The sequence below is a fragment of the Lontra canadensis genome, unplaced genomic scaffold, assembly GCF_010015895.1.
Source record: "Lontra canadensis isolate GAN:19392208 unplaced genomic scaffold, GSC_riverotter_1.0 scaffold3, whole genome shotgun sequence".
Lineage (NCBI taxonomy): Eukaryota > Metazoa > Chordata > Mammalia > Carnivora > Mustelidae > Lontra > Lontra canadensis.
Genome location: NW_022630997.1, coordinates 3,336,631 through 3,357,752, shown reverse-complemented (window position 1 = coordinate 3,357,752; position 21,122 = coordinate 3,336,631). Strand labels below are relative to the sequence as shown.

Genomic DNA, 21,122 nt, shown 5'->3' with positions numbered 1-21,122 from the left:
GTTTGGTGCGTTTTTCCTTAATGTCCAAATTTTTTTTTTTTTAAAGATTTTATTTATTTATTTGACAGATAGAGATCACAAAGTAGGCAGAGAGGCAGGCAGAGAGAGAGAGGAGGAGGCAGTCTCCCTGCTGAGCAGAGAGCCTGATGCGGGGCCTAGAATGTCCAAATTTTTAATGAATATATATATTTTTTAATTCAGACTCTCAGGCGTGGGTTATTCCCCTCCTCTCCATTGCCCGTTCTCACCTCCAGGATTACCAGAGTAGTGGGGCTCCTTGGAGTTCAGTAACAAGGACCTTGCCTCTCCTTTGTGTTGAATGATCTGTTGTCCTACACATGCCCACGGCTGCTTTTACATCAATTTTCCTTTGCCTTTATAGAAGTCTCAGGAATTTTTACATTTTCTAGGTTGTATGAGAAATTGTGGACTCCCACTCAAATCGTAGATGAAGCAGGCCTGTTGCAGAATTTCCAAATTATTACTTCCTGTAGGTTTATCTTCCCCTAAGTCACATAATGAAATTTTGATTTCTATTTTCTGGTTTCATTGACTGAAAGGTCTTTCGGAGCCTCTCTCTGAAGAGCTCTCGTTGACCCCCAGTTCAGCCCTGAACCGACTTCAGACCCCGTTTTGCTTTCCTAACCTATTCCTGGGAGGGAACACCACCAAGGAGCAGCCCCACATTGGCGCAGAATCCCGGGCAGGTCCCTTCTGCACAGGAGCTGGTCCCGAGAGCAGACGGAGCTCTCACAGCGTCCTGGGGCTTTGTTTTCTCCCCGGAGCTCAGCAACGTGCTGTCCTTCCAGGGCCGGCACGGGGGTCCCCTCCCAGGGGCCGACCTGTCTGGGCCTCGTGTGGCATTTGATGCACCCGTAGCTTTGCAGCCCTTTGACCCGGGGAGGGAGGTTCCTCGCAGTCGCAGCCTCCCTGTTGTGTTTTTGTCCACAGTCCCAATCATCCCCAGCTACCTGTACAGCATTAATCATGAGAAAAATAGCTCCGAGGTCCAGACCGCCAAGCCCGTGCTCACGGCCTCCACCTCAGGCAGCTTCGAGAGCATCTTCTCTTACTATGACAACGCCACCATGGTCACGGGGAATAGCACCCAAGAGCTTCACGGGGGGCTGCTACAGCCGGCCGCCACGCAGCACACGGTGACGAACACCTCCACTGCGCCTTCGGACTGTCCCAGCGAGGACAAGGACCTCCTGAACGAAAACGTGCAAGTGGGCCTGCTCTTTGCCTCTAAAGCCACCGTCCAACTCCTCACCAATCCCTTCATAGGAATGTTGACCAACAGGTAGGCTCCGTTATTTGGGCCAAGGAGGGTTTTTTTGCTTTTAATTTTTTAAAAAGATTTTATTTATTTGAGAGCGCATGTGCGCCCATGTGAGGAGGAGCAGAGGGGGATTCGGGAGAAAGAATCCAAAGCCCACTCGGCACTGAGTGCAGAGCCCCACACAGGGCTTGATCTCATGACCCTGAGCACGAAGAAAGAGCGGGAGGCTTAACCGACGGGGTCACCCAGGCATCCCTGGCCAAGGGGTTTATATTTCTATCGTTCCCAGTTTATTTCTCCCTGAGGTTCTGTTCCTTGTTCACTCATCAGAAGGTAGAAAACCAGTGGTGGTGGGTGAGCTGGGGAGAGACTCCATCTCCTCTTCCTTTTGTTTCTTTCCTTCATCAAGATTTCGCATTTGTTGTCCCCTCTGTTGGTCAGAAAGTAAGAAACTGTTGAAGGAGAATAAAGGGACCCTCCCCAAGTGGGAGAAGTCGGATTCTGTCTAAATGCCGGATTTCATTAGTGCGGTTGCCAGACTCGCCCTGGGGCAGCAGGATCTCTGCAGACGCCGTGGCATCGTCATTGGGTTCTGTGTGTCACTCGGCTTTGTCTGGTCTTCTCCCTCGGGTCATCCACTTCCCTGTAGGGAGCCAGGGTGGTTTGCTTTCCAGCTGACGTGGTGAAGCCTGAAGATGGGGTGTGGGATGTGGGGAATGTGAAGAAAGACCAGTATTCCTGCTAAGTAGATGGAATCTTCTAGAATGCTGAGGCCATGGGAAGTGTAAACAGCTCCCCGGCCCGTTACTGAGCTGGGTCCACATGCACAAAGAGAAAAGCGAGGCTGTTTTCTGGATAAGTCAAACCAGCCAGTAATGCCCCAAATAATGCCCCAAGCTAGCTTTAGGTTAATCTGGATGCTCTGGATTTTTTTTTCTTTGAACCATCTCCTAATTTTGAATAATTGTTCTCATTTCCACTGTCAGTGGCCACCTGGCTGGTATTCTACAGCCAAGGTGGCCCAGCTCTGCCTGGTGCATTGGGGGCTCAATGCTGAGGATGGGGGGCCTGCTGAGAAAAGGGAGAGGCAGCCCCTGCGGACGTTGGCTGCAAAGCGGGGGAGCTGGCATGGTGCGAGTGGGGGCGGGTGGGTTGCCATACGCTCACCGAGGCCCTCAAGGCAGGAAAATGGTAGAGCGGGGAGTGCCTGGAGTCCTGGGGGGTGGGGGTGGGCTCTGAATAAGGAAGGCAAGGCAAGCGGGGTGGGTCAGGGCAAGGCAGGAAGAGACTCCAAGGGCCAGGCCGAGAGAGGAGGGGGGTTTTGTTCAGGGTTAGGGGACACTTGCGAGCCACTAGAGGTTCCAAAGCCAAGTTGAAGAGTCTGGGAGCCAAGCACAGTTTGCAGTAGGTCAGCCTGGCACCCCGTGGAGGCTGGGAGCAGGGACATCTTTACCTTGACCTAGGCTCTGGTCTGCAGTAGGAGAAACAGGCCCGGACATGTTACTTGCAGGACCCTTTGTTCAAATATTATTGAGCATCTCGAGACTGTAACGACGGCATTAAAGCAAGCACAGGGCCCTTGTGAGAGTGGGGCCGGCTCTGGGACAGAGAAGAGGAGGTCTGTTGAGTGGGGGGGCCCCGGGGTGGTGGCAGAGGCTCAGAGAGGCGGATCTGGCTCCCCCCACCCCCCACAGGCAGCCCCGAGACGTGCACACACGTTACCGTCACCTACCGGTGGCCACTTGGCTGGAAGCCCATTTTAAGCTTTTGCAGCCTGACTCTCTGGACGGGGTAGTGGTGCCCCTGAATAAATTTTAACAATCCCAGGCCCCACCCATGCCCCCCCCCTCAGTCTGTGTCAAGCAGCGTTATGGAGCTGCTGGGTTAACACAGGCTGAGCATGGCAGCCTCGCAAGGACGGGCTGCCTGGGAGCCCACCTCGAAGCAGGGTTATCAAGGCGCCATTTGGAAGTGTCCTTCTCCTTCAGGAGGAAAGCCAAACAGCCATCGCAGGGTTGTTTTTCTCCACCTCCAAGAGTGCTTCTTAAAATGCATCTGGTGTAATTACAGAACACGTCTCTGGGTTTTGTGTTCCGAGAAAGCAAACAGCTCAAAGGCTATATGAACAAAATTGAAGACATTACTGTAATAATGCCTTGCCAATCACTTGGGCACCAGTCGTACTAGCTGAGGAGTGTAACACAGTGTTCAGAAACTGGCATGAGCGTTCAATCATCCACATGCAAATGGCAAATGAAAAGCTTTTTTAAGAATCCCATTCTTGTTTTTAATGCTTTGCTTACACCCTGGGGAAGAAGCTTGTTTAAAGCCAGTGAGACCTTTTCCCCTATTAATACTCCAAAGGCTTTGAGACTGCAGCCACCCAAGGCTCCTGTTTGGGGCTCAAGGAAAAAAAAAAAAAAAAAAAAAAAAAGCCTTCCAAGGGAAACCTAATTTTGTTTTGTGACCTGTGAAATTTGGTCTATTCTTATGATGGGTAATCCACTTTGCAGTTTAGAGCAAACCTGTAATCCCTAATGGGTTCCCCCAGCTACCCAGCAAATTGAAAAGCTTCTCTAGTGCTGCCCTATGATATGGAAACGCAAACGAGTTGTAATATTGATGTAGCGATTGTCCCTCCAAAATGACCCTGGTTTTTGTGCATTTTTCAATATTTCCCAAGCCCGGTAGATACGAATTTTGGGACTTGCGGCATTTCTGGGTGCCCCACAGCTCTGCTCAGAGATGGATCCATTCCACTTGCTTTAGAGGACTTGCCCTGGTGAGCGTCTGCGGAGGATATAGTCTTTTGATGTGATTTGTGCCAACTGCACTTTCAATTATGAACAAGTTGTGTGACTCCCACTTTCAGGGTTGTGAACAAGTATGTTTAATACAGTATTTTACAGTTGGTTATTATGTTTCTGATTAAGGAAAGAGTGGTTAAAAGCCTGGAGCCTCAGAGCTGGAGGGGACGCGATCAAGGGCTTTGGGGCCCTTCCTACCATTTTGTAGGGAAAGCAGTTTACGGCTCAGGAAGAGAAGACATCCGCCCCGGGCAGCACAGGGTAGAGCCAGTGACCGGACTCTCTGTCTGGGTGTCTTCTTCCCTTCCTGTTCTTTCCACCTGCTTGGTGAGTTACAGTTTTTACAGTTCACTTCTCAGAATCAACAGTGCCCGTCAAAATCTGTCCTCCCTGCATCTGTTTGGGCTCTCTCTGATTGTACCGGGCTGAGCCAGTGAAAGTGAAAGCCCAAACAGTGAGTTGTTGATGGATACATTTTTTTAGAGGTTTATTTATTACAGAACATGTGCGCATGAGCTAGGGGAGGGATAGAGGGAGAGAGAATGTCAAGCAGATTCCCGGCCAAGCACAGAGCGACCTGGGACTCGATGTCAGGACCCTGAGATCATGGCCTGAGCTGAAAGCAAGAGTCCAGACACTTAACCAACAGAGCCACCCAGGTGCCCTGTGATGGCTGTTTTTAATCATCGAGTGGGGAGTTTAGAAAAAACCAGTGTGTGTTCTTTTTGGACATGGACTCTCCCATAGAAAAAGAAATCTTTTTCTAGCCCCTGGTGGGATCTGGCACTGCTTTCCAGCATGTCTGCCGTGCTTCTAATAGTGGGGAAACGAAAGGCCTCCTACATCCCCAAAGACTAGGGAAGCTCCGGCGAGGCTGATTGGAACCTCTCCTTTCTGGAGCCCTTTGCTGCAGCTGGGACCCACCTCTCACACATGTCACCGCCGGACCCTCCTACTCACGGTCAAGATGCCTCTGTCTGAGTGGTTCTAGGGGCTGGTGACTCGGGAGGCGGGCTGCCTGTCTGCTGTTGTAGGTATTGGCTAAGAGCCCTCCTTCCAAACCCTGAAAGTAACAAATGAAACTTCCTGAGAAATGGTTAATTGCCCATTGGGTTGCTAATATGCAAGTTTTATTCCTGTTTGATTTCATCTTCAGGTGTTATATTTTTACTGGAAAACGGGTGCCCAGAGAGGGAACGGAGGACCTTTGATTTTTGGCAAGGGTGGCGCTTGCATATCCACCAGCACACTTTCCAAAGCCCGCGGGTTCCATGCGCCTTGGTTGACTTGATTTTTATCTTTGAGGCTCGTGTGTCTTCTGATTCCATTTATTCATCTCGCGATAGCAGCTCTGCGTCAAGGGAGGGGTAGAAGGAATTCAGCTAGCATCTGTTGTCCTCTAGCCCAGTGAGTGAAACTGAGGCATATGCAGACCTAATGGGAAAGTTCCAGGTAGACACACACCATAACGGCACCTTTATGTCTCTCTCCACAAATCGGGTTAAGAACGGGGCGCCATGGTCTCCCCTCGCTTCCGTAGTAGCTGCCTCTCGAGAACCAAGAGCTATTCCAGATGCACTGGATGGCTGGGGAAAGCATTAACTTGGGGTGCTGGGGCGCAGCGCCCCTGCCTTCCTCCCTCAGTCCTCCTCCGCTCCCTGGTCTGCTTTTTATCAAGCCAGCATCAGTGGCTTAATTTATTTCCATAGTTACCTCGTGTCTTTGAAAGCCGGTTATTTGTCCTCACAAATCTTAGTCCACATCTGAATGACAAGAAGGGAGCCGCAGGGCACGGAGTGGCCACAGAAGGCGGGTGCTTCTTTTCTCTTTCGCTTCAGCCACTGGTCTGCAGTCGGCTTTGCGGGAATAAGCAGTGACCTTTTCAGTTCCTCTGCGGACAGGGAAACCAGCTCTTCTGGAAAGGGATCTCCCGTCCTAGATGTTGTTAGGATGGGGTGACCGAGCCTTCGCTTCTGAAATGGAGAGAAGCTGGCTGTGAAATCGGGGGCTTCTCACAGGAGCCGAGCCCCCACTTGAGCTGTGTGGCAGGGAACAGGGGTGACCCCCACAAAAGTCAGAAACCCCCGCTTACGTCCCTCACTGCGTGCATCTCATAGCTGAGCAAGACAGACCTAAGGACTAAACCTAAGAATTTTTTTTGCCTATGAAATGATGGACGTCAGCCGTCTAGTGCGTTTCAGCAAATGTAAGGCGTCCCTCTCTTTCCTGAAGTTTACTGTGCCACCTTTCAGAACATCATTGAAAAGGGAGATGCCACCTCTTATCTCATCTGACATCGTTTGTACTCTTCTGGGTCCCCTACTCTGTGTCAGGGAGAGGGAGCCTGAGTTTTAACAGCCTTGAGAATTGGGCTTGCATTGGTCTCTATGGCAAAGATAAGCTAGTTGTATTAAAGAAAAAGGTATTGATTTTCCGTGATGTTTTAGGGACTGTGGAGTTTCTCCACTGGTGCGTAGGTATATATAATGAACATAACTTTTATTGCTTTGCACTTTTTCCTGGGGATTCAATATATGACTCTTAGTCTTATTTCGATTGGATTAACTGCTCCCTGATGCCCTATAGAGGATGGCCGTGGGCTGGGATGACGCATAAGGGGAGAGTAATGGGATATTTTGCCAAAGGTTTGCTGTATCAGATGTAGCTCTGCTGAGTGCTGAGATGAGAGACTGACTCAGATCTTCATGACTAATGTCACTTGAGTCTCTGTTTAGGAGACATTGTGGGGAAGGAGAAAGGGCATTGGTGATCTGCCCATCACTCAGTGACCCTGGGGCCCTGGACAACTTTCCTTCAGAGGTGGGCGTTGGTTGGGGAGGGGGCTGGGGCAGAAGAATTGGAAGGTGGAGGGCTCCAGGATGTGCCCATTGTGTCCTGCTGACTTGGGGCTGAGCCCCGGGGCAGAGATGCTGCTTAGTACTTTCCACTGGGAAGCACAATTAGAGGTCTGGTGGGCACTGAAGGTATAGAGGGCATGAGTGTCTGGTAATGGGAAGGAAACGCGTGAGCCCGGGGTATCCGGAATGGTTGGCTCAATCTGTCACCATGGTGAGCCACTCTGTCTTTGAACCTCCGCTCTCTCATCCAGCATGAGGGTTTGGACTGGCCAGCCTTTGAGTTTCTTTCCAGTTTGGCCATGTGGTTATTCCCTATGTGCTTATTAAAATGCCAAAGGGATTAAAAAAAAAAAAACAAGAACAAAAAAACCATAGCTGCAGTGGTTTTAAGGCAAACGCAGCACCTGGGTTTGGGATCAAGAATCCTATATAAGCACATATCCCTGTGGGCACGGAGCTCCCTGCTGTTAAATTGTAGACCAACCATTCCACCCATGCGGTGTGATCCCACGCTCCTGTAACGGACGTCTGTGTGCCAGCAGGACCGAACGCACCCCAGGCACCCAACATAGGCCTGTTATCCTAAGTTTGGGGCCAAGTTACTTAGATTCCCTAGCCCTCAATGTAGTCATCTGAAAAATGAGGGTCCTGCCAGCTACCTCACGGAGCTGCAGTGAGAATCACAAGGGACCCCCTCGTCAGCTTCCTACTTATGGCCTTGGGAATGCCAGAGCCTCCTGGTAAGAAGCTACTCGAGATGTGTCCTGCCAGGTGGCCTTGGCCAGTTATCAGTGCTGCAGACTGAGCATCGTGGCTCTGGTATTTCCACCAGCTTTGACAAATACAGTTTTCCAAGGAGTGTGTTGAAAGGGGCAGAGAAACCTGTGTTTATTCTAGGGCAGCTACGAGCATTGCCATATTCCATTCTTTCCCCAAGGTGTAGAGGAGCTGCTGGGAAAAATGAACTGCCTATGAGTTCTCTTCTCTGAGCCTCCTGGAAGTTTCTTTATTCAGTATCCAGCAGAGCTGTGTAGGGCTTGGGATTGTAAATGGGGTTCTTTTGCCTAAGTGAGTAAAGAGCACAGAGCAGCCAGCTCTAGGCTTGCTGAGGTTAGAGACCCTTCCATTTGATGCCCATCTGAGCTGCTGTTTCAAGCTGGCATCCTTGCTGTTTGCCTGGTTGGCTCTGAGCCCCACCTGGTGAATTACAAGCTCATCTTGGGTCATAGTAAGGGAAGTTTTGCATGGGACAGTAGGAGGAGGGCTGTCTGGGAATCTGGCATGATTTTGAGATGCTATTTGTATTTTTGCTAGTTTCTGGAGCACATGAAGCAGTTAAAAAAAAAAAAAGGTGTGTGTGTTTTGGGTGGGGTGGGGGAGTATGACCAGGAACTTTTGGAAAGATTCTATTTAAAGCCACATACGTCCTTTGGCTTCCTGGGGGAGGTGGTGAAGTTTGCAGGGAAAAGCCCTGGACTGGGTAGGATGGTCCCGAGTGAAATGAGCCCCAGAACATTCAACGAGTCACTTTTTCCTGCCTCTCTTTCCTCACCTGTGAGATGGTGAGGGGGTCATCTGCCCTTATCAAATCATTGAGCTGGTGGGCATAAGCGCTTGGAGAATTGAGTGTAACTTTAAATGAAGGTATTGTTACCTTGATTTTTTAGTCAAGCCTGGAAGAGAAGAGCCCTTCCAGGCTGAGTGGCTGCGGACTCAAGACTCCTTGGTCCTCACTTGGTTCCTGTCCAGGAGCGTCTGGGGGTGGGAAGGTCTGGGGGTGGGAGGACACAAAGCCTGGAGATGTTCTGGGCTGTTTTGCCTTGAGGACGGCTGCTCAGCCAGCGTTGAACCCCTCCCAGGGCAGCAGGGACCAAGAAGCTGCCTTCACCCTACTGTCCCATCCATACAGCAGGAACGAAGCAGTCTGCTTGACTATAGGCACAGAGAGGAAAGAAGGAAGAGAGTGAGGGAGGAAACACTCTCTGAAGCCTCTTCTGTGTCCCCTGGTAGCAGTTGCTCATCCATATCTCATTCTGTCCTCCCTCCTGCGTTGTCAGGTGGGCGGTGGCCAGCTCGGCTCCCATGGGTGGGCCGGTGTGATACCCAAAGACCGGGCAGGGTCTTCCCACTGCCCCTGTCCACCCCAGGGGCAGAGCCCTGTATGGACCGTGGTCTTTGTGAGGAATCAGGATGTTGAATTTTTGCACAGAAAATGAGGTCTATTTTTCTAGGCTGGTCCCATTGAGGTCGATGTGGAGATAGACTCGAATATTTTCTTGCATCCCAGTGCCTCTGAGATGTAGTCCCATTGTCTCCGCCGCCAGTTGAATCACTTGATGAGCTTTTACTGGACTCATTCGGTTGCCACTGTCCCTTTAGAGAATTTCTAGCAAAGACAGTAATTAATTAAAGAACTTAAAAAAAATGATGGGAGCCAGGGTTGTATATTTTAGACATGCTCTGTGTTACTTGCCAATATTGTGTTAACATTTATTGCAGAGAAATTTCTGTTCAGACTGGCAATCGTGAAATGTATTCACGTTTGAGGTAGTCAAACACGGAAAGGTCACATAGGAAGCACCAACTATATGAATTTTCAGAAAAGTTGACCAAACACTTATCCGCCTGATCCCAAAGGGTAGGCAGGAGAGACTCCGTATAAAGCCTTAGAAAAATACAGAAGGTTACCAAACGTTCCCCATGCTTCTCTTTTGCAGAATTGGCTACCCAATTCCAATGTTTGCGGGATTCTGCATCATGTTTGTGTCAACAATTAGTAAGTGTCTGCTGTTTGCCTTCTGCGCGCGGGTCATGGGATGGGCTCCGAGGACCCCACACTGGGAATCGAGGCTGCAACCCTGGGGTTAGGGTGTTGTGTATTGGCCACAGTTGCAGAAGGGGGTCAGTCGAGCTATTCATGGCACAAAAGCGCCATCAGGTTAGGGCTGGCTTCACATGCCCATGCGAGCTGGGGGTGGGAGGTCCCGGTGTCAGCTTGGCACTGACACACGGCTGGGCCGCTCCCTTGGCAGTGTTCGCCTTCTCCAGCAGCTACGCCTTCCTGCTCATCGCCAGGTCGCTACAGGGCATCGGCTCCTCCTGCTCGTCGGTAGCCGGTAGGTGTGCAAAACCCCAGTAAGTCAGGGCCCTGGGGCAGGGCGGGGGCATCAGCCTTGCCCCGGCTGGCCAGCCCCTTGCAGAATTAGCTGGAATAATGTAGGGAATCATGAGACTAGTGATGGTGCCCGGGGAGGGGTGCTTAGGGAGGGTACTGGTTTTTCCTTGGCTTCTGCTTGGTCTTCCATTTCTGTGAATCTGGCCGATTTGGGAGATCACAGGTCTGGGTCAGAGAGGGAGGGTGGTGAGTCACAGATGATTTATTTTGGTGCTCCCTGGAGAGCTTGACTGCTGACCGTTTCTTCTCCTGTTTAGGGATGGGCATGCTGGCCAGTGTGTACACGGATGACGAAGAGCGAGGCAACGCCATGGGCATAGCCCTGGGAGGCCTGGCCATGGGGGTGCTAGGTGGGCAAGGGCACCTGGCGGCCCTGTCTGCTGTTGGAGGAGGACCCCAGTGCTCCCTGAGTCTACTCGGAGTTCGTTTGCTTGTTATTCCCTACTTTCACGGAGCCTGTGAAAACTGGTGGGACCTTCCTGACCTGGGAGGATCCCAGGATGTGGGCTCCCCTGCCTCCACCTCCCAGCCTGCTGGGTGATCTTGGACAAAAAACAAATCCCAGACCTTCACCGGTCCAGATGTAAAATGAAGGCTGAAACAGGACAGTCTGCAAAACTCCTTTCTCTTGGGCATTCTCTGAGTTACCATCCCACCCGAGGAATTTTCCCACCTTGCTACCTTCCAAGTCTGTCTCTCCCCCTGTCCTGGCTGGCCGAGAGGAGACTTGGGTCCTCCCCCTTCTCTGTTGCATTCCTGGGCTTCACTTGGGAGCCGAAAGTTCTGCCCATGCTGGTTGATAAGGACCAAGGTTCTCGCTGATCCATTTTCCTGTGCTCCTAAAGCAGCACAGTTGTGTGGCCTGGGTCTGGTTTCTCTCTGGTCTTCACTTTTGGGGTGACCCTGATATGCTCTTGCCCATGTCTTGGGCATAGAACCGCTTGGAGGAAGTTGCCAGGGCAACTTGACCTGAATAGAATGTAGGGTGGTCAGCCCAAATAGTTTTTGGAACAAAGTACAGACTCAAACTCAAGAAACAAATGGATGGTTCTGGTGGAGTTGGGGGGGGCGGGGATCAGTCCCAGGGACTGGCGCCAGCCTCTCTTTCTCTTCCTTGTAGTGGGCCCCCCCTTTGGGAGTGTGCTCTACGAGTTTGTGGGGAAGACCGCTCCATTCCTGGTGCTGGCTGCCCTGGTACTCTTGGACGGAGGTGAGTCCATGTGGGCACCTTGGCCATGACCTTGGCAGCTGTGACCTGTGTCAGCAGGTGACCTATTTCAGCAGGTGCTTGTGCCCACACCTCTTTCTTTTCTTTATCTCTTTTCTTTTCTTTTCTTTTCTTTATTTTTTTCCCCCTCCCCGCCCTCTCGTAGCTATTCAGCTCTTTGTGCTCCAGCCGTCCCGGGTCCAGCCAGAGGTAAGCCCCTGGGGAAGGAGGGTGCGGCGGTGGCCACATCCACTCTTCTAACCCCTGTTTTCTGCTGACAGAGCCAGAAGGGGACGCCGCTAACCACTCTGCTGCAGGACCCGTATATCCTCATCGCTGCAGGTGAAACTCCCCTCAGTCTCCCCTATTCTTCTCCACCCAGGCGTGGGGGGTGGATGGTGAGAACCAGTGTCCACTTTGCTGCTGGGAACGCTGGGCCCTAGAGAGTCGTGAGCAGCCCAGGGGCTCTACATGCATCACAAGGAATGACTTTCTTCTACCATTAATCTCCGACCCTCAGCCAAGTTCCTCTCCTGGTGTTCATTTGCGGCAAAGAGGTCTAGGTCACGGAGATGCCCTGACCCAGAGCTTTGTTTGTGTCGGTGGCTGTCACTGTTGGGCCTTGAACTTCAGGAAGGAGTTCATGGCCTCACTGCAGGCTTTGTGGGTGGGCAGTCTGACTGACCTGGCCGTGCGTGAGGAAGGCTGACGGCAGAGCCCCAGAGGACAGCTCCCTTCCCGTGGAGCCGTCACACTGTGCAGCACTGGGGAGGCTGCTGGGAAACCCCCTTTGTCTACAGAAGGTCCCAGCTTGGGGGTCTTGGCCTAGATGGGCTCAGAGGAAGCCCGGTTCTATGGTTTGTGGGAGGATAATGGGCCTCATTCATCCAAGAGGCAGTCCTGCCAAGACCCTCTCCGTGAGGGGGGCCTGGGACTGCCTGGCAGGGGGCTGGCCTTCTGCTGCCTGGGCCTGCACCCTGGTCGGCAGCGGCCGTTGGGGTCGGTCAGGAGATCAGCCCCGAAGTGTAGCATTAGATGCGGTTAGCGTGAGATTGGTCTAAGCAGCGGTCACGGGCACGGCTGGCGCTGTGGGAATCTGGCTGAGCTGGACGGTGCCCTACCTGCGAGCGTTCCGGTTCAGCCTCGTCATGCCCCAGGCCGGCTTCACTGAGGCCTTCTGCTGCTGGATTTGGTTGGGGGGCACCTGTGTCACCCTGGTCTAGACCCTCTCCATCAGGCCAGCTGGTGCCAGTGCTGCGAACCTGGTGTGACTTCCTTATGCAGGGGACCTCTCTGTGTCCCCAGCATGATGAGGGGACCGTTCCAGTGCCCAGACGCCCATGGAGCCCAGGCTGTCTCGGGTGGAGTGAGTTGTTGTGTGGTGAGAGAGGATTCCCTGCAGCCCAGCACCCACTGCCTGGGTCTTTCTTTGACCCTCACCGCCTCACCCTGGCTCAGGGAGGAAAGATCCATCCCGCACTATCGGGTGACCGCATCTCCGCATCCCCGGGCAGCCTCGGCAGAGGGATTGGGGGCCAGGCCTATCTTACTTGTTCTGGTGGGATTTTAACTTATGAAGGTGACTGAGCAATGACCCAGAGAGATCAGTGCTAGTGAAAGGAACATTTTATTACCATGCCACTCAGGGCCCCCGGGGAAGCAGCAGGTTGCCTAGGCCAGAGGTTGGCATGGGAAGGGCAAGGCGGGGCTGGAAGAACAGCTGGGGATGGGCAGGCTTTGGGGCTGGGGGCCGTCTCCGGGTGCCTGGCGCCTGGCCCTGGGGAGGATTGGGGCCGGGGTGTCAGTTTGCTGTGTGAGAGGTGGACAAGGATGGGTTCAGAGTATGGGCTCTGAGTCACAGGGGAGATGTAACGACCCTATCAGTTTGACCCTACTTAACAGACAGCAAATAGACCAACTGCGAATCTGGGAAGACAGCGGGCGGGTGACGGGAGCCAGTCATGTCCGCATCCTTTCTGTGTTCCATCTCTAACGTCAAGATGCATTAAGAAAACCCCTTTCTTCATTATGTGAGCTCCTTAATCACCGTTGCACAATGTTCTTTGACTCAGGATTCTGGCAAATTAGAGGTTCCCGGGGACGCGGCCCAGGAAGCTCCCAGCACCGCGGGGGAGGTTTCTTCCCTGATGGCTCTACCTTTACCAAGGGTTCTGGTTAACAGGGCGGTGATGGATAGTTGCAGAAATACCCTATAGGGTTAGTTGATTAAAAAAAAAAAAAATCCCTCAACAGCCCATCTGTACTGAACGCACTGGGTTTGGGGACATCCCAAGCATCTTTAGAGATGTCTGTGTTCATTGCCCAGTAAAACAGGCTCAGGAGCCTCCAGCTGCTGGGGTCTGGTGTGGTCTGGGGGTGGCCCACACTGGTGGGTGTCCTCAGGCAAGTTACTTGGCTAATGGATTAGAACTCCTTCATCAGGGCGCCTGGGTGGCTCAGTGGGTTAAGCCGATGCCTTCGGTTCAGGTCATGATCTCAGGGTCCTGGGATCAAGTCCCTCGTCGGGCTCTCTGCTCAGCAGGGAGCCTGCTTCCTCCTCTCTCTCCACCTGCCTCTCTGTCTACTTGTGATCTCTCTGTCAAATAAATAAATAAAATCTTAAAAAAAAAAAAAAAGAACTCCTTCATCAGTAGGTTGGGATTGGTACTCAGATGACCTCTGAGACTCCCTCCAATTCCTTTATGACTCTGGGATTCTAGTTGGAAAACAACGTTTCTTAATACTTTGTTTAAATTTAATATTTAATTTTAGTTATTAGTATTTCATTTTAATAGATTTAACTTAATATTTTATTATTATTTAGTAATGGTGATGATAGTAATAATAAACCCAACCTCCTCACTCTCCCCTTGACCCGTTATTTATCTTTTCCTCACAAAAGTAGAAGTTCTGGGCCTCCCAGTGGATTGTTTGTTTGTGGGCATATGGGGTTTATTTATTTATTTAAAAAAAAAAAGATTTATTTATTTATTTATTTGACAGACAGATCACAAGTAGTCAGAGAAGTAGGCAGAGAGAGGGGAGGGTGGAGGCAGGTTCCCTGTAGAGCAGAGACCCTAATGCAGGGCTCAATCCCAGGACCCTGGGATCATGACCTGAGCCGAAAGCAGAGGCTCTAACCTGCTGAGCCACCCAGGCGCCCCAGCATGTGGGGTTTAACTGTGTTTGGCATCAGAGATGCTCAAGACCCAAAATAGAAGCACACTAACCCTCTTCCTCCCTTGCAGGGTCCATTTGCTTTGCAAACATGGGGATTGCCATGCTGGAGCCAGCCCTGCCCATCTGGATGATGGAGACCATGTGTTCCCGCAAGTGGCAGCTGGGTAAGGACTGGGAGCTTCTGATTCTAGAACTTTTGTCCCCAGGGCAAGTCCTATCTTTGTAGTCCTGTCAAGCTGCAGGTACCAGGATGATAAAATGGTGGTTTCTGTTTGACACTTAATGGGGTCTGTGCTTGGGATAGCAATGCCCTTTGGGGTCTGTTTTAACTCCAGTTTGTTTGTTTGTTGTTTTGTTTTGTTTTTTAATCATCCCTGATGGATACAGAATTAGCATAGAGGCATCAGACCTGGGCAGAAATGAGAGCACAAAAATATATTCAGCATCTCCCCATGTTTCTGAATTAGACTAGTTATGTTAAATGTATGTGAACAGCAATAAAATTTATGTGAAAGAGGCTAACAAGCAGGATTTAAGAGGATTAGTTTTAACACTTCTTTTTTTTTTTTTTAAGATTTTATTTATTTATTTGACAGAGATCACAACCAAGCAGAGAGGCAGGCAGAGAGAAGGGGGGGAAGCAGACTTCTGCTGAGCAGAGAGCCCGACACAGGGCTCGATCCTAGGACCCTGAGATCATGACCCGAGCTGGAGGCAGAGGCTTTAACGAACTGAGCCACCCAGGTGCCCCTAGTTTTAACGCTTCTAATTTAGAAAGTAGTACATACTTTATTGTTAAAAAAACAAAGTATATAGATCAAGGGAGTCAGTCTTAAAATCTCATGTTCATCTTTCCTCCCAGCCCAATCCTCTGTGATATTCATCGTTAATAGTTTTGTGTCTTTTTCCAAATGGTTCTGCATTTATCGCCATCTGTGAGATGCTTAAAAGCCCAACCCAAGTGTGATCTTGCCAATTGTATCACTGTGTGACCTCTTGTTTGTTCATGTTTTCACAGAATGGGTAGATTTGATTTTCAAAATTAATTACATTTAAATTTTTATCAGTTACACATGTTTACTTAAACACATGTTTAAGTAAAATAACATTATTAGAATTATAGTGAGAAAGCCAGCAGTCTTTGCTCATGCCTCCCCATCTCCAACCCACTTTCTCAGATTTGATCATCTTCAGTGCTTTTAGATTTTTTTCTGCTAATTTATGTCTCTAAATAATATGCGTAACTACTGTTTTTTTTTTTTAAGTTGTCCAATATCTGACATTGTCTACCAGCTCCCTAACATGGTAGATGGAGATTTAATGCCATTATTATTCCACCTGAAAATATCAAACAACCAACTCACCTGTTTTTCTCAACTTCTGTTTTTTTAAAAGTTATATTACATTTGTTGTTAAGATTGACATTCAGTATTGCCATTATTGTGACTATGTAAATATTCAAAGAAGAGCTATATAGAGTTTTATGGTTATTTCTTTTTACAAACTTTATGTTCATGAAGACTACATTGAAAAGTAAGAAAATGGAAAGACTTTTGTTTTTCCTAGAGTTAGTTATCGCCATGTCTTTCCATTTTCTTAGTTTTCAATGTAGCCTTTATGAACATATTCCCAGACTCTCTGGCAGAGGTGAAAGGCCCTTTAAATATGGCCAAGTACATCAGCAAACCCAACCCATTTGTGTTTTTGCTTGTTTGTGGACATTTGTTGCACATTACTCTGTCTTGCTCCAGTCTGGACTTATTTACTAGGTCATCCAGTATTTGAGTATCTTTACCTCTCTTCTATTTCCTGTATCCTTCTCCTCTATATTCCTTTCTCTCGGTTTACTCTATCATTATGATGGAACACATCCTCTAGCTGCTTTCTGAGAGATGGTGAATAGCAGGTAAAATTTTCAGAGATCTTGCATATCAATAAACATTTTTATTCTCATATTTGGTTGACTTAGTCTACTTGAGTGTATGATCCTTGGTTGGAAATTTCTTTTCTTCAGTTTTGAGGCCAATGACCTATTGTGCTCTGGTGTCCAGGGTTGCTGTTGAGGAGGCTAGTGTCAGTCTCATTCCCTATCCTCTGTAAGTGCTGGGAGGATCTCTTCCTCTCTAGGTTTTGAGTATCCATGATGGTTTTTGCAGTGGGATCTTTTTCCTTTGTACTGGGCGCTTGCTTGTTTAGCCTGTTCACCAGAGATGCTGCTCATTTTTGTTCTGGGAAACCATTTTGTATTATTTCTTTAATTAATCCTCTCCCCTACTCTATTTTCTCTCTTTTACTATTAGTTTTTTTGATTCAATGTTGGACCCTCTGTGTTTTATCCTTTTAATTTATCTTACCTTTTCTTATTTCCAGTGATTTCTTTCTTTTTTTTTTTAAGATTTTATTTATTCATTGGAGAGAGAGAGCTTGCACACAAGTGAGGGGAAGAGGCAGAGGGAGAAGCAGACCTCCCGCTGAGCAGTGAGCCCAATGTGTGGGGCTCAGTCCCAGAACTTGAGATCATGACCCAGCTGAAGGCAGAGGCCTAACCACTGAGGCACCCAGGTGCCCCTATGCTCATTTCTTAATTTTCATTTTCTAAACTGTCTATTGAATTTTTATAATTGATGTCTTCATATCTTTAATTTGAAGAGCCCTTTCATATTTACTCTGAGTGGTTTTGTCTGTGTGGAAGGGCCATTGAAATAACAATGTCTTACCATTTAGTAGGAAAACTTCCACTCACTTCCCGCCGCAATGTCTCAGGCTATCCCTGGTCTCCATGCTGCCTGGGGCCCCTGGGCTAGTTGAGTTTGGTTTCCCTAAAGAAGCGGTCTCCTGCCAGGGTGAGCAGTTGAGAGCTGAGGAATCCAAGTCTCTTAAACTAGCCTTTCAAGCATCTTTCCTGTTGACAGCCTCAGCCTTACATTCACAGTACCTGGAGCCTTCATTTTTCTTAATGTTCTGTGTTCTTAGGCACAGAAGCTGTTGCTTCTTGTTGGCTGCCCCATGTGCAAGTGGCAGGTTCCAGTGTTTTCTGCTGTGTCCCTCACTGGTCTCTCTGCTTCTTTCTCCTTCTCACTACATTTTCTCCTTTTCCTTTTTGTCTGTTTTTGGGCATCGAGGGGGAGGGTGTGGAGTTTTCTTTTGTTCTTTTATTAAAATTTAAACAGAATTTGAGATGGGAATGGAGGAAAAACCTATAGATATAATCTGCCCTATTTAGCTAGAAGCCTGTCATTCATCTTAACGATTGGATATTGTTCTATTTTAAGGTTATACCATAAATTTTCCGCTAGTTGCTATCATTGGCAATTTGGGTTAGTTTTGGTTTTTGCCATTTAGAAACCATACTGTAGCAAAATATTCTTACATGCATTCCTGTTCATGATTGGAAGTGGAACTGTGTGCAAATTCCTGAAAGTGCAATGGGCTTTCGGTAATTAGTAACACTGCATTAACACGAGAACTGTCAGTCTTTCCTAGTTGCATATGTGAGAAGGTTGGGGGTGTGTGTCTCATTTTGATTTATTTTTTACAAATTCTTTGAGTGCAATTGAGCATCTTTTGATGTGTTTATCAGGCATGCCTATTTCCTTTATTGTGGATTTCTTATTAAGATAGGTTGCCCATTTTTTCTGTGGAGTTGGGTCCCCACTGATTTTAAATATTCTTTGCATGTTTATTAATCTGTTATCAGATGTTTCACAAATATTGCCTTTGTTTTGTTGTATGTCTTTTGAGTTTAGAAATGTGTTTTACTGCCCAGTCAGAACCTCTAAGATGCCGCTCGTCAGAGTTAGCGGTCTGCCCCTTCATGTCCTTGTCATTTCAAGGGAAGCTCCGGGGAGACCTTCCCCATGTGAAGATCATTTTTGTCATCCATATTTTCCCCTAATTTTATGATTTGTTTTTTACATTAAAATCTTGGATTTACATGGATTAAATCTAGGCGCATGGTGTGTGAGAAGGACCTGGGGTTACTGTTTGCTGTAGGACCAGCCAGTTACCCTACGAGCACACCCAATTTTTCCCACCTTTATCGTCCTTGAAAAAACTGTGTGTCCTTGGGCCTGTCTCTGGGTTCTCTCTTCTGTTCCTTCGGTAGGAATTCCCGTGTCTGTGCTTTCCTGTTTGATTCCTGGAGCTTTAGGACATTGTTGGATATCTGGGCAGCTAGTCCCTGCTCACATACCTTTTTCTTTTCTTTTCTTTTTTTTTTTTTTAAGATTTTATTTATTCATTTGACAGACAGAGATCACAAGTAGGCAGAGAGGCAGGCAGAGAGAGAGGGAGAAGCAGGCTCCCCGCTGAGCAGAGAGCCCGAAGCGGGCTCCATCCCAGGACCTGCTGGTGTTTCTGATGTCCCCACCTCGCTGACTTCTTTTCCTGACCGAGTGCATCTTGGCCATGAGCAGGGCTCCTCGGCTGCTTCCTCTCTGGACACAGCCTTCTTTATGAAGTCCTTAAAGCCTGTCAGAGGGCCTAGGCCTTCCGGGTCAGATAACAGGCCGGAGGCCTCCCCGATTTTATCAGGAGATCCTCTCCTAGGGCTTATCTCCTAGGCCAGATGGTGGTGGTCACCGCACCTTTCCACTGTGCCATCGCTTCCCTTCTGCCTCAGACAGAGATTTGTGTTTCTTCAAGAGAATCTTGTATTTCTTCAAGAGAATCCCGTAGCTCTGCCAAGTCCTCCCTGGTGGGAGGGGAGCGCACTGCCTGCAGCTTGTGGCCCAGCTCTCCCAGAGCCCCTCAGGCCCTGGAGCGTTGGGGTGAAGAGGGCCCCGTGGGGGCTGCCGGATGAGGACTGAGGGTGGTGATGAGAACTGGCCGGTAGGAGGGGGCATGGCCGTTTGCGGGGGCCCCAGGCAGCCTCCCCTCCCTGTGTGAGGCCACGTGTGAGCTCTCCCCGGTCCAGTGTGAAAAGGGAAGTCCTTCTGTCCCTCTGCTTCCCTCAGCATTTCTGGAAAAAGACTGTAAGGTTTGAAGTCAAAGCAAATCAGCCTTACCAGCTACCCGGGTGATCCATGATTGTTTTGTTGAATGCTATGGTTTTGGCCATAATTTTTAGAGACGGTAGATGGCGGCCGCTGATATTTTAGAGGGTTCCCTTGTGAGCCTGTCCCCCAGACACCACTGCCGCTTGGGGGCGGCCCTGAGTTTGGATTGGAAGGGAGAGAATGCTTTCATGGCATCTCTCTTTCCCTCAGGTCTGGGGTCAGATGACCTCTCCCTGATGCCAGGAGGCTTAGGGACCCCGTTGCTGGTGAGGCCTCCAAACCCCGAAAGGGAATGTAAGCTCTGGGCAATGCGGCCCAGAGAAGAGCAGAGCCAGACTCTTTCTTCTGGTTCTTTAAGGAGGTGTCCCGGTGCAGTGCAGGATGGAGGCTAGGATACCGGGCTGCTGGGCAGGGGAGCCCCTCCACTCCCAGCCAGCCATGACCTTCAGCACGTCCAGGGCCAGCCTGGCTGGGTACCCAAGACAAGAGGGTTGCCCGTATGCTGTCACTCCGGGATGTGAGGACTGCAGCCTCCTGAGCCTCCCTAGGGAGGCCAAACCCGGACAATTGCCCTGTTCTGGTTCTGGACCAGGCCCTTGCGGACCTCAGGAATGGGTGATCCAGAGCTCGGTAGAAGCCCGCGGATGCATCCCCACCATCCCTCCTGGGGCTGCGTGTCCAGCATTGGCTCCTTGGGGGCTTTGTGGCAGGTAGAGCCTCGCCCTCTTGTGCCCGGTGAACCTGTGGTCAAAGCCAGACTTTCCACAAAAGCCCAGGGGTGGGTGGACGGTCCCTGTGGGTACACTTTCTGGAGGTACAGGCAGGTACAGGCACCCCTGTGAGGAGAGCAGGGGCCCAGCAGAAGGAGAGGCTCCCACGTGTGGCCCCCACACCGTGTGCAGGCCGGCCGATCCACACGTCTCTCGTGTTGGGAAGATGCAAAGACTTCTTGTCGCATTTGCACGGCATACGGGTTTGTGGAGGGTCAAGTTGGCTCGTTCGTGACAGATCCAAAAAGATCTCCCTGGGCAGAATGAAGGTCTGAAAGGGCCAAGGAGGACTGACTCTCTCTGGTGAGAGGTTAGAGTCCTGCCCTGGGGTGGAAAACACCGCCTGGAGGGCGGCAGGGGCGTGGTGGGGGTGCGGGTCAGTGTGCATGAGTCCCACGAGGGCTGCGTGAGTGGTGGCTCCCCGGGGCCAGAGCAGGCATGACTGCCTTTGGAGCCCAGAGTGACCCAGGGGCCAGACGGTGGAGCCAGCCCTGTGAATCGTCCAGGCCTTCCTCAGATGGTAGTGGTCACTGTTGTGCACCCAGCAAGGAGCTGGGCGGGGTCAGTCCTGGGCACCATGTTTCAAGGTAGAGGAGTCACTTGAACTTGTACACGAGGGAGGCAGCTGGTGCTCAGTCACTGGCCACGACCCAGAGCCCTGGTGGTGGTTCGTCAGGGAAGCCAAACCGTGCCGGTGGCTGGGCTGGGGGAGGAGGTGGAAGGTTCTGGAATGCACAGCAGGATCAGCGGGTGGAAGTGATGGGCAGATCCGGGCTTGGGGTTAGGACACCAGCCCCTGGCGGGAGCCGTCCACACAGAGCTGTCTGGAAGAGCAGTGGGCTCTCT

General features: G+C 50.1%; 1 protein-coding gene across 1 annotated transcript in view; it reads left to right on the top strand.

Moving 5' to 3' along the window:
- Positions 1–21,122, top strand: part of SLC18A2 (solute carrier family 18 member A2) — a 38,277-nt gene that overhangs the window by 1,263 nt on the left and 15,892 nt on the right. The window contains exons 3-10 of the mRNA XM_032878888.1: positions 952–1,303; positions 9,665–9,723; positions 9,980–10,063; positions 10,380–10,472; positions 11,243–11,332; positions 11,496–11,539; positions 11,611–11,671; positions 14,578–14,673. Of these exons, the coding sequence (XP_032734779.1) occupies positions 952–1,303; positions 9,665–9,723; positions 9,980–10,063; positions 10,380–10,472; positions 11,243–11,332; positions 11,496–11,539; positions 11,611–11,671; positions 14,578–14,673 (879 nt within the window). The remainder of the gene's footprint in view (positions 1–951; positions 1,304–9,664; positions 9,724–9,979; positions 10,064–10,379; positions 10,473–11,242; positions 11,333–11,495; positions 11,540–11,610; positions 11,672–14,577; positions 14,674–21,122) is intronic.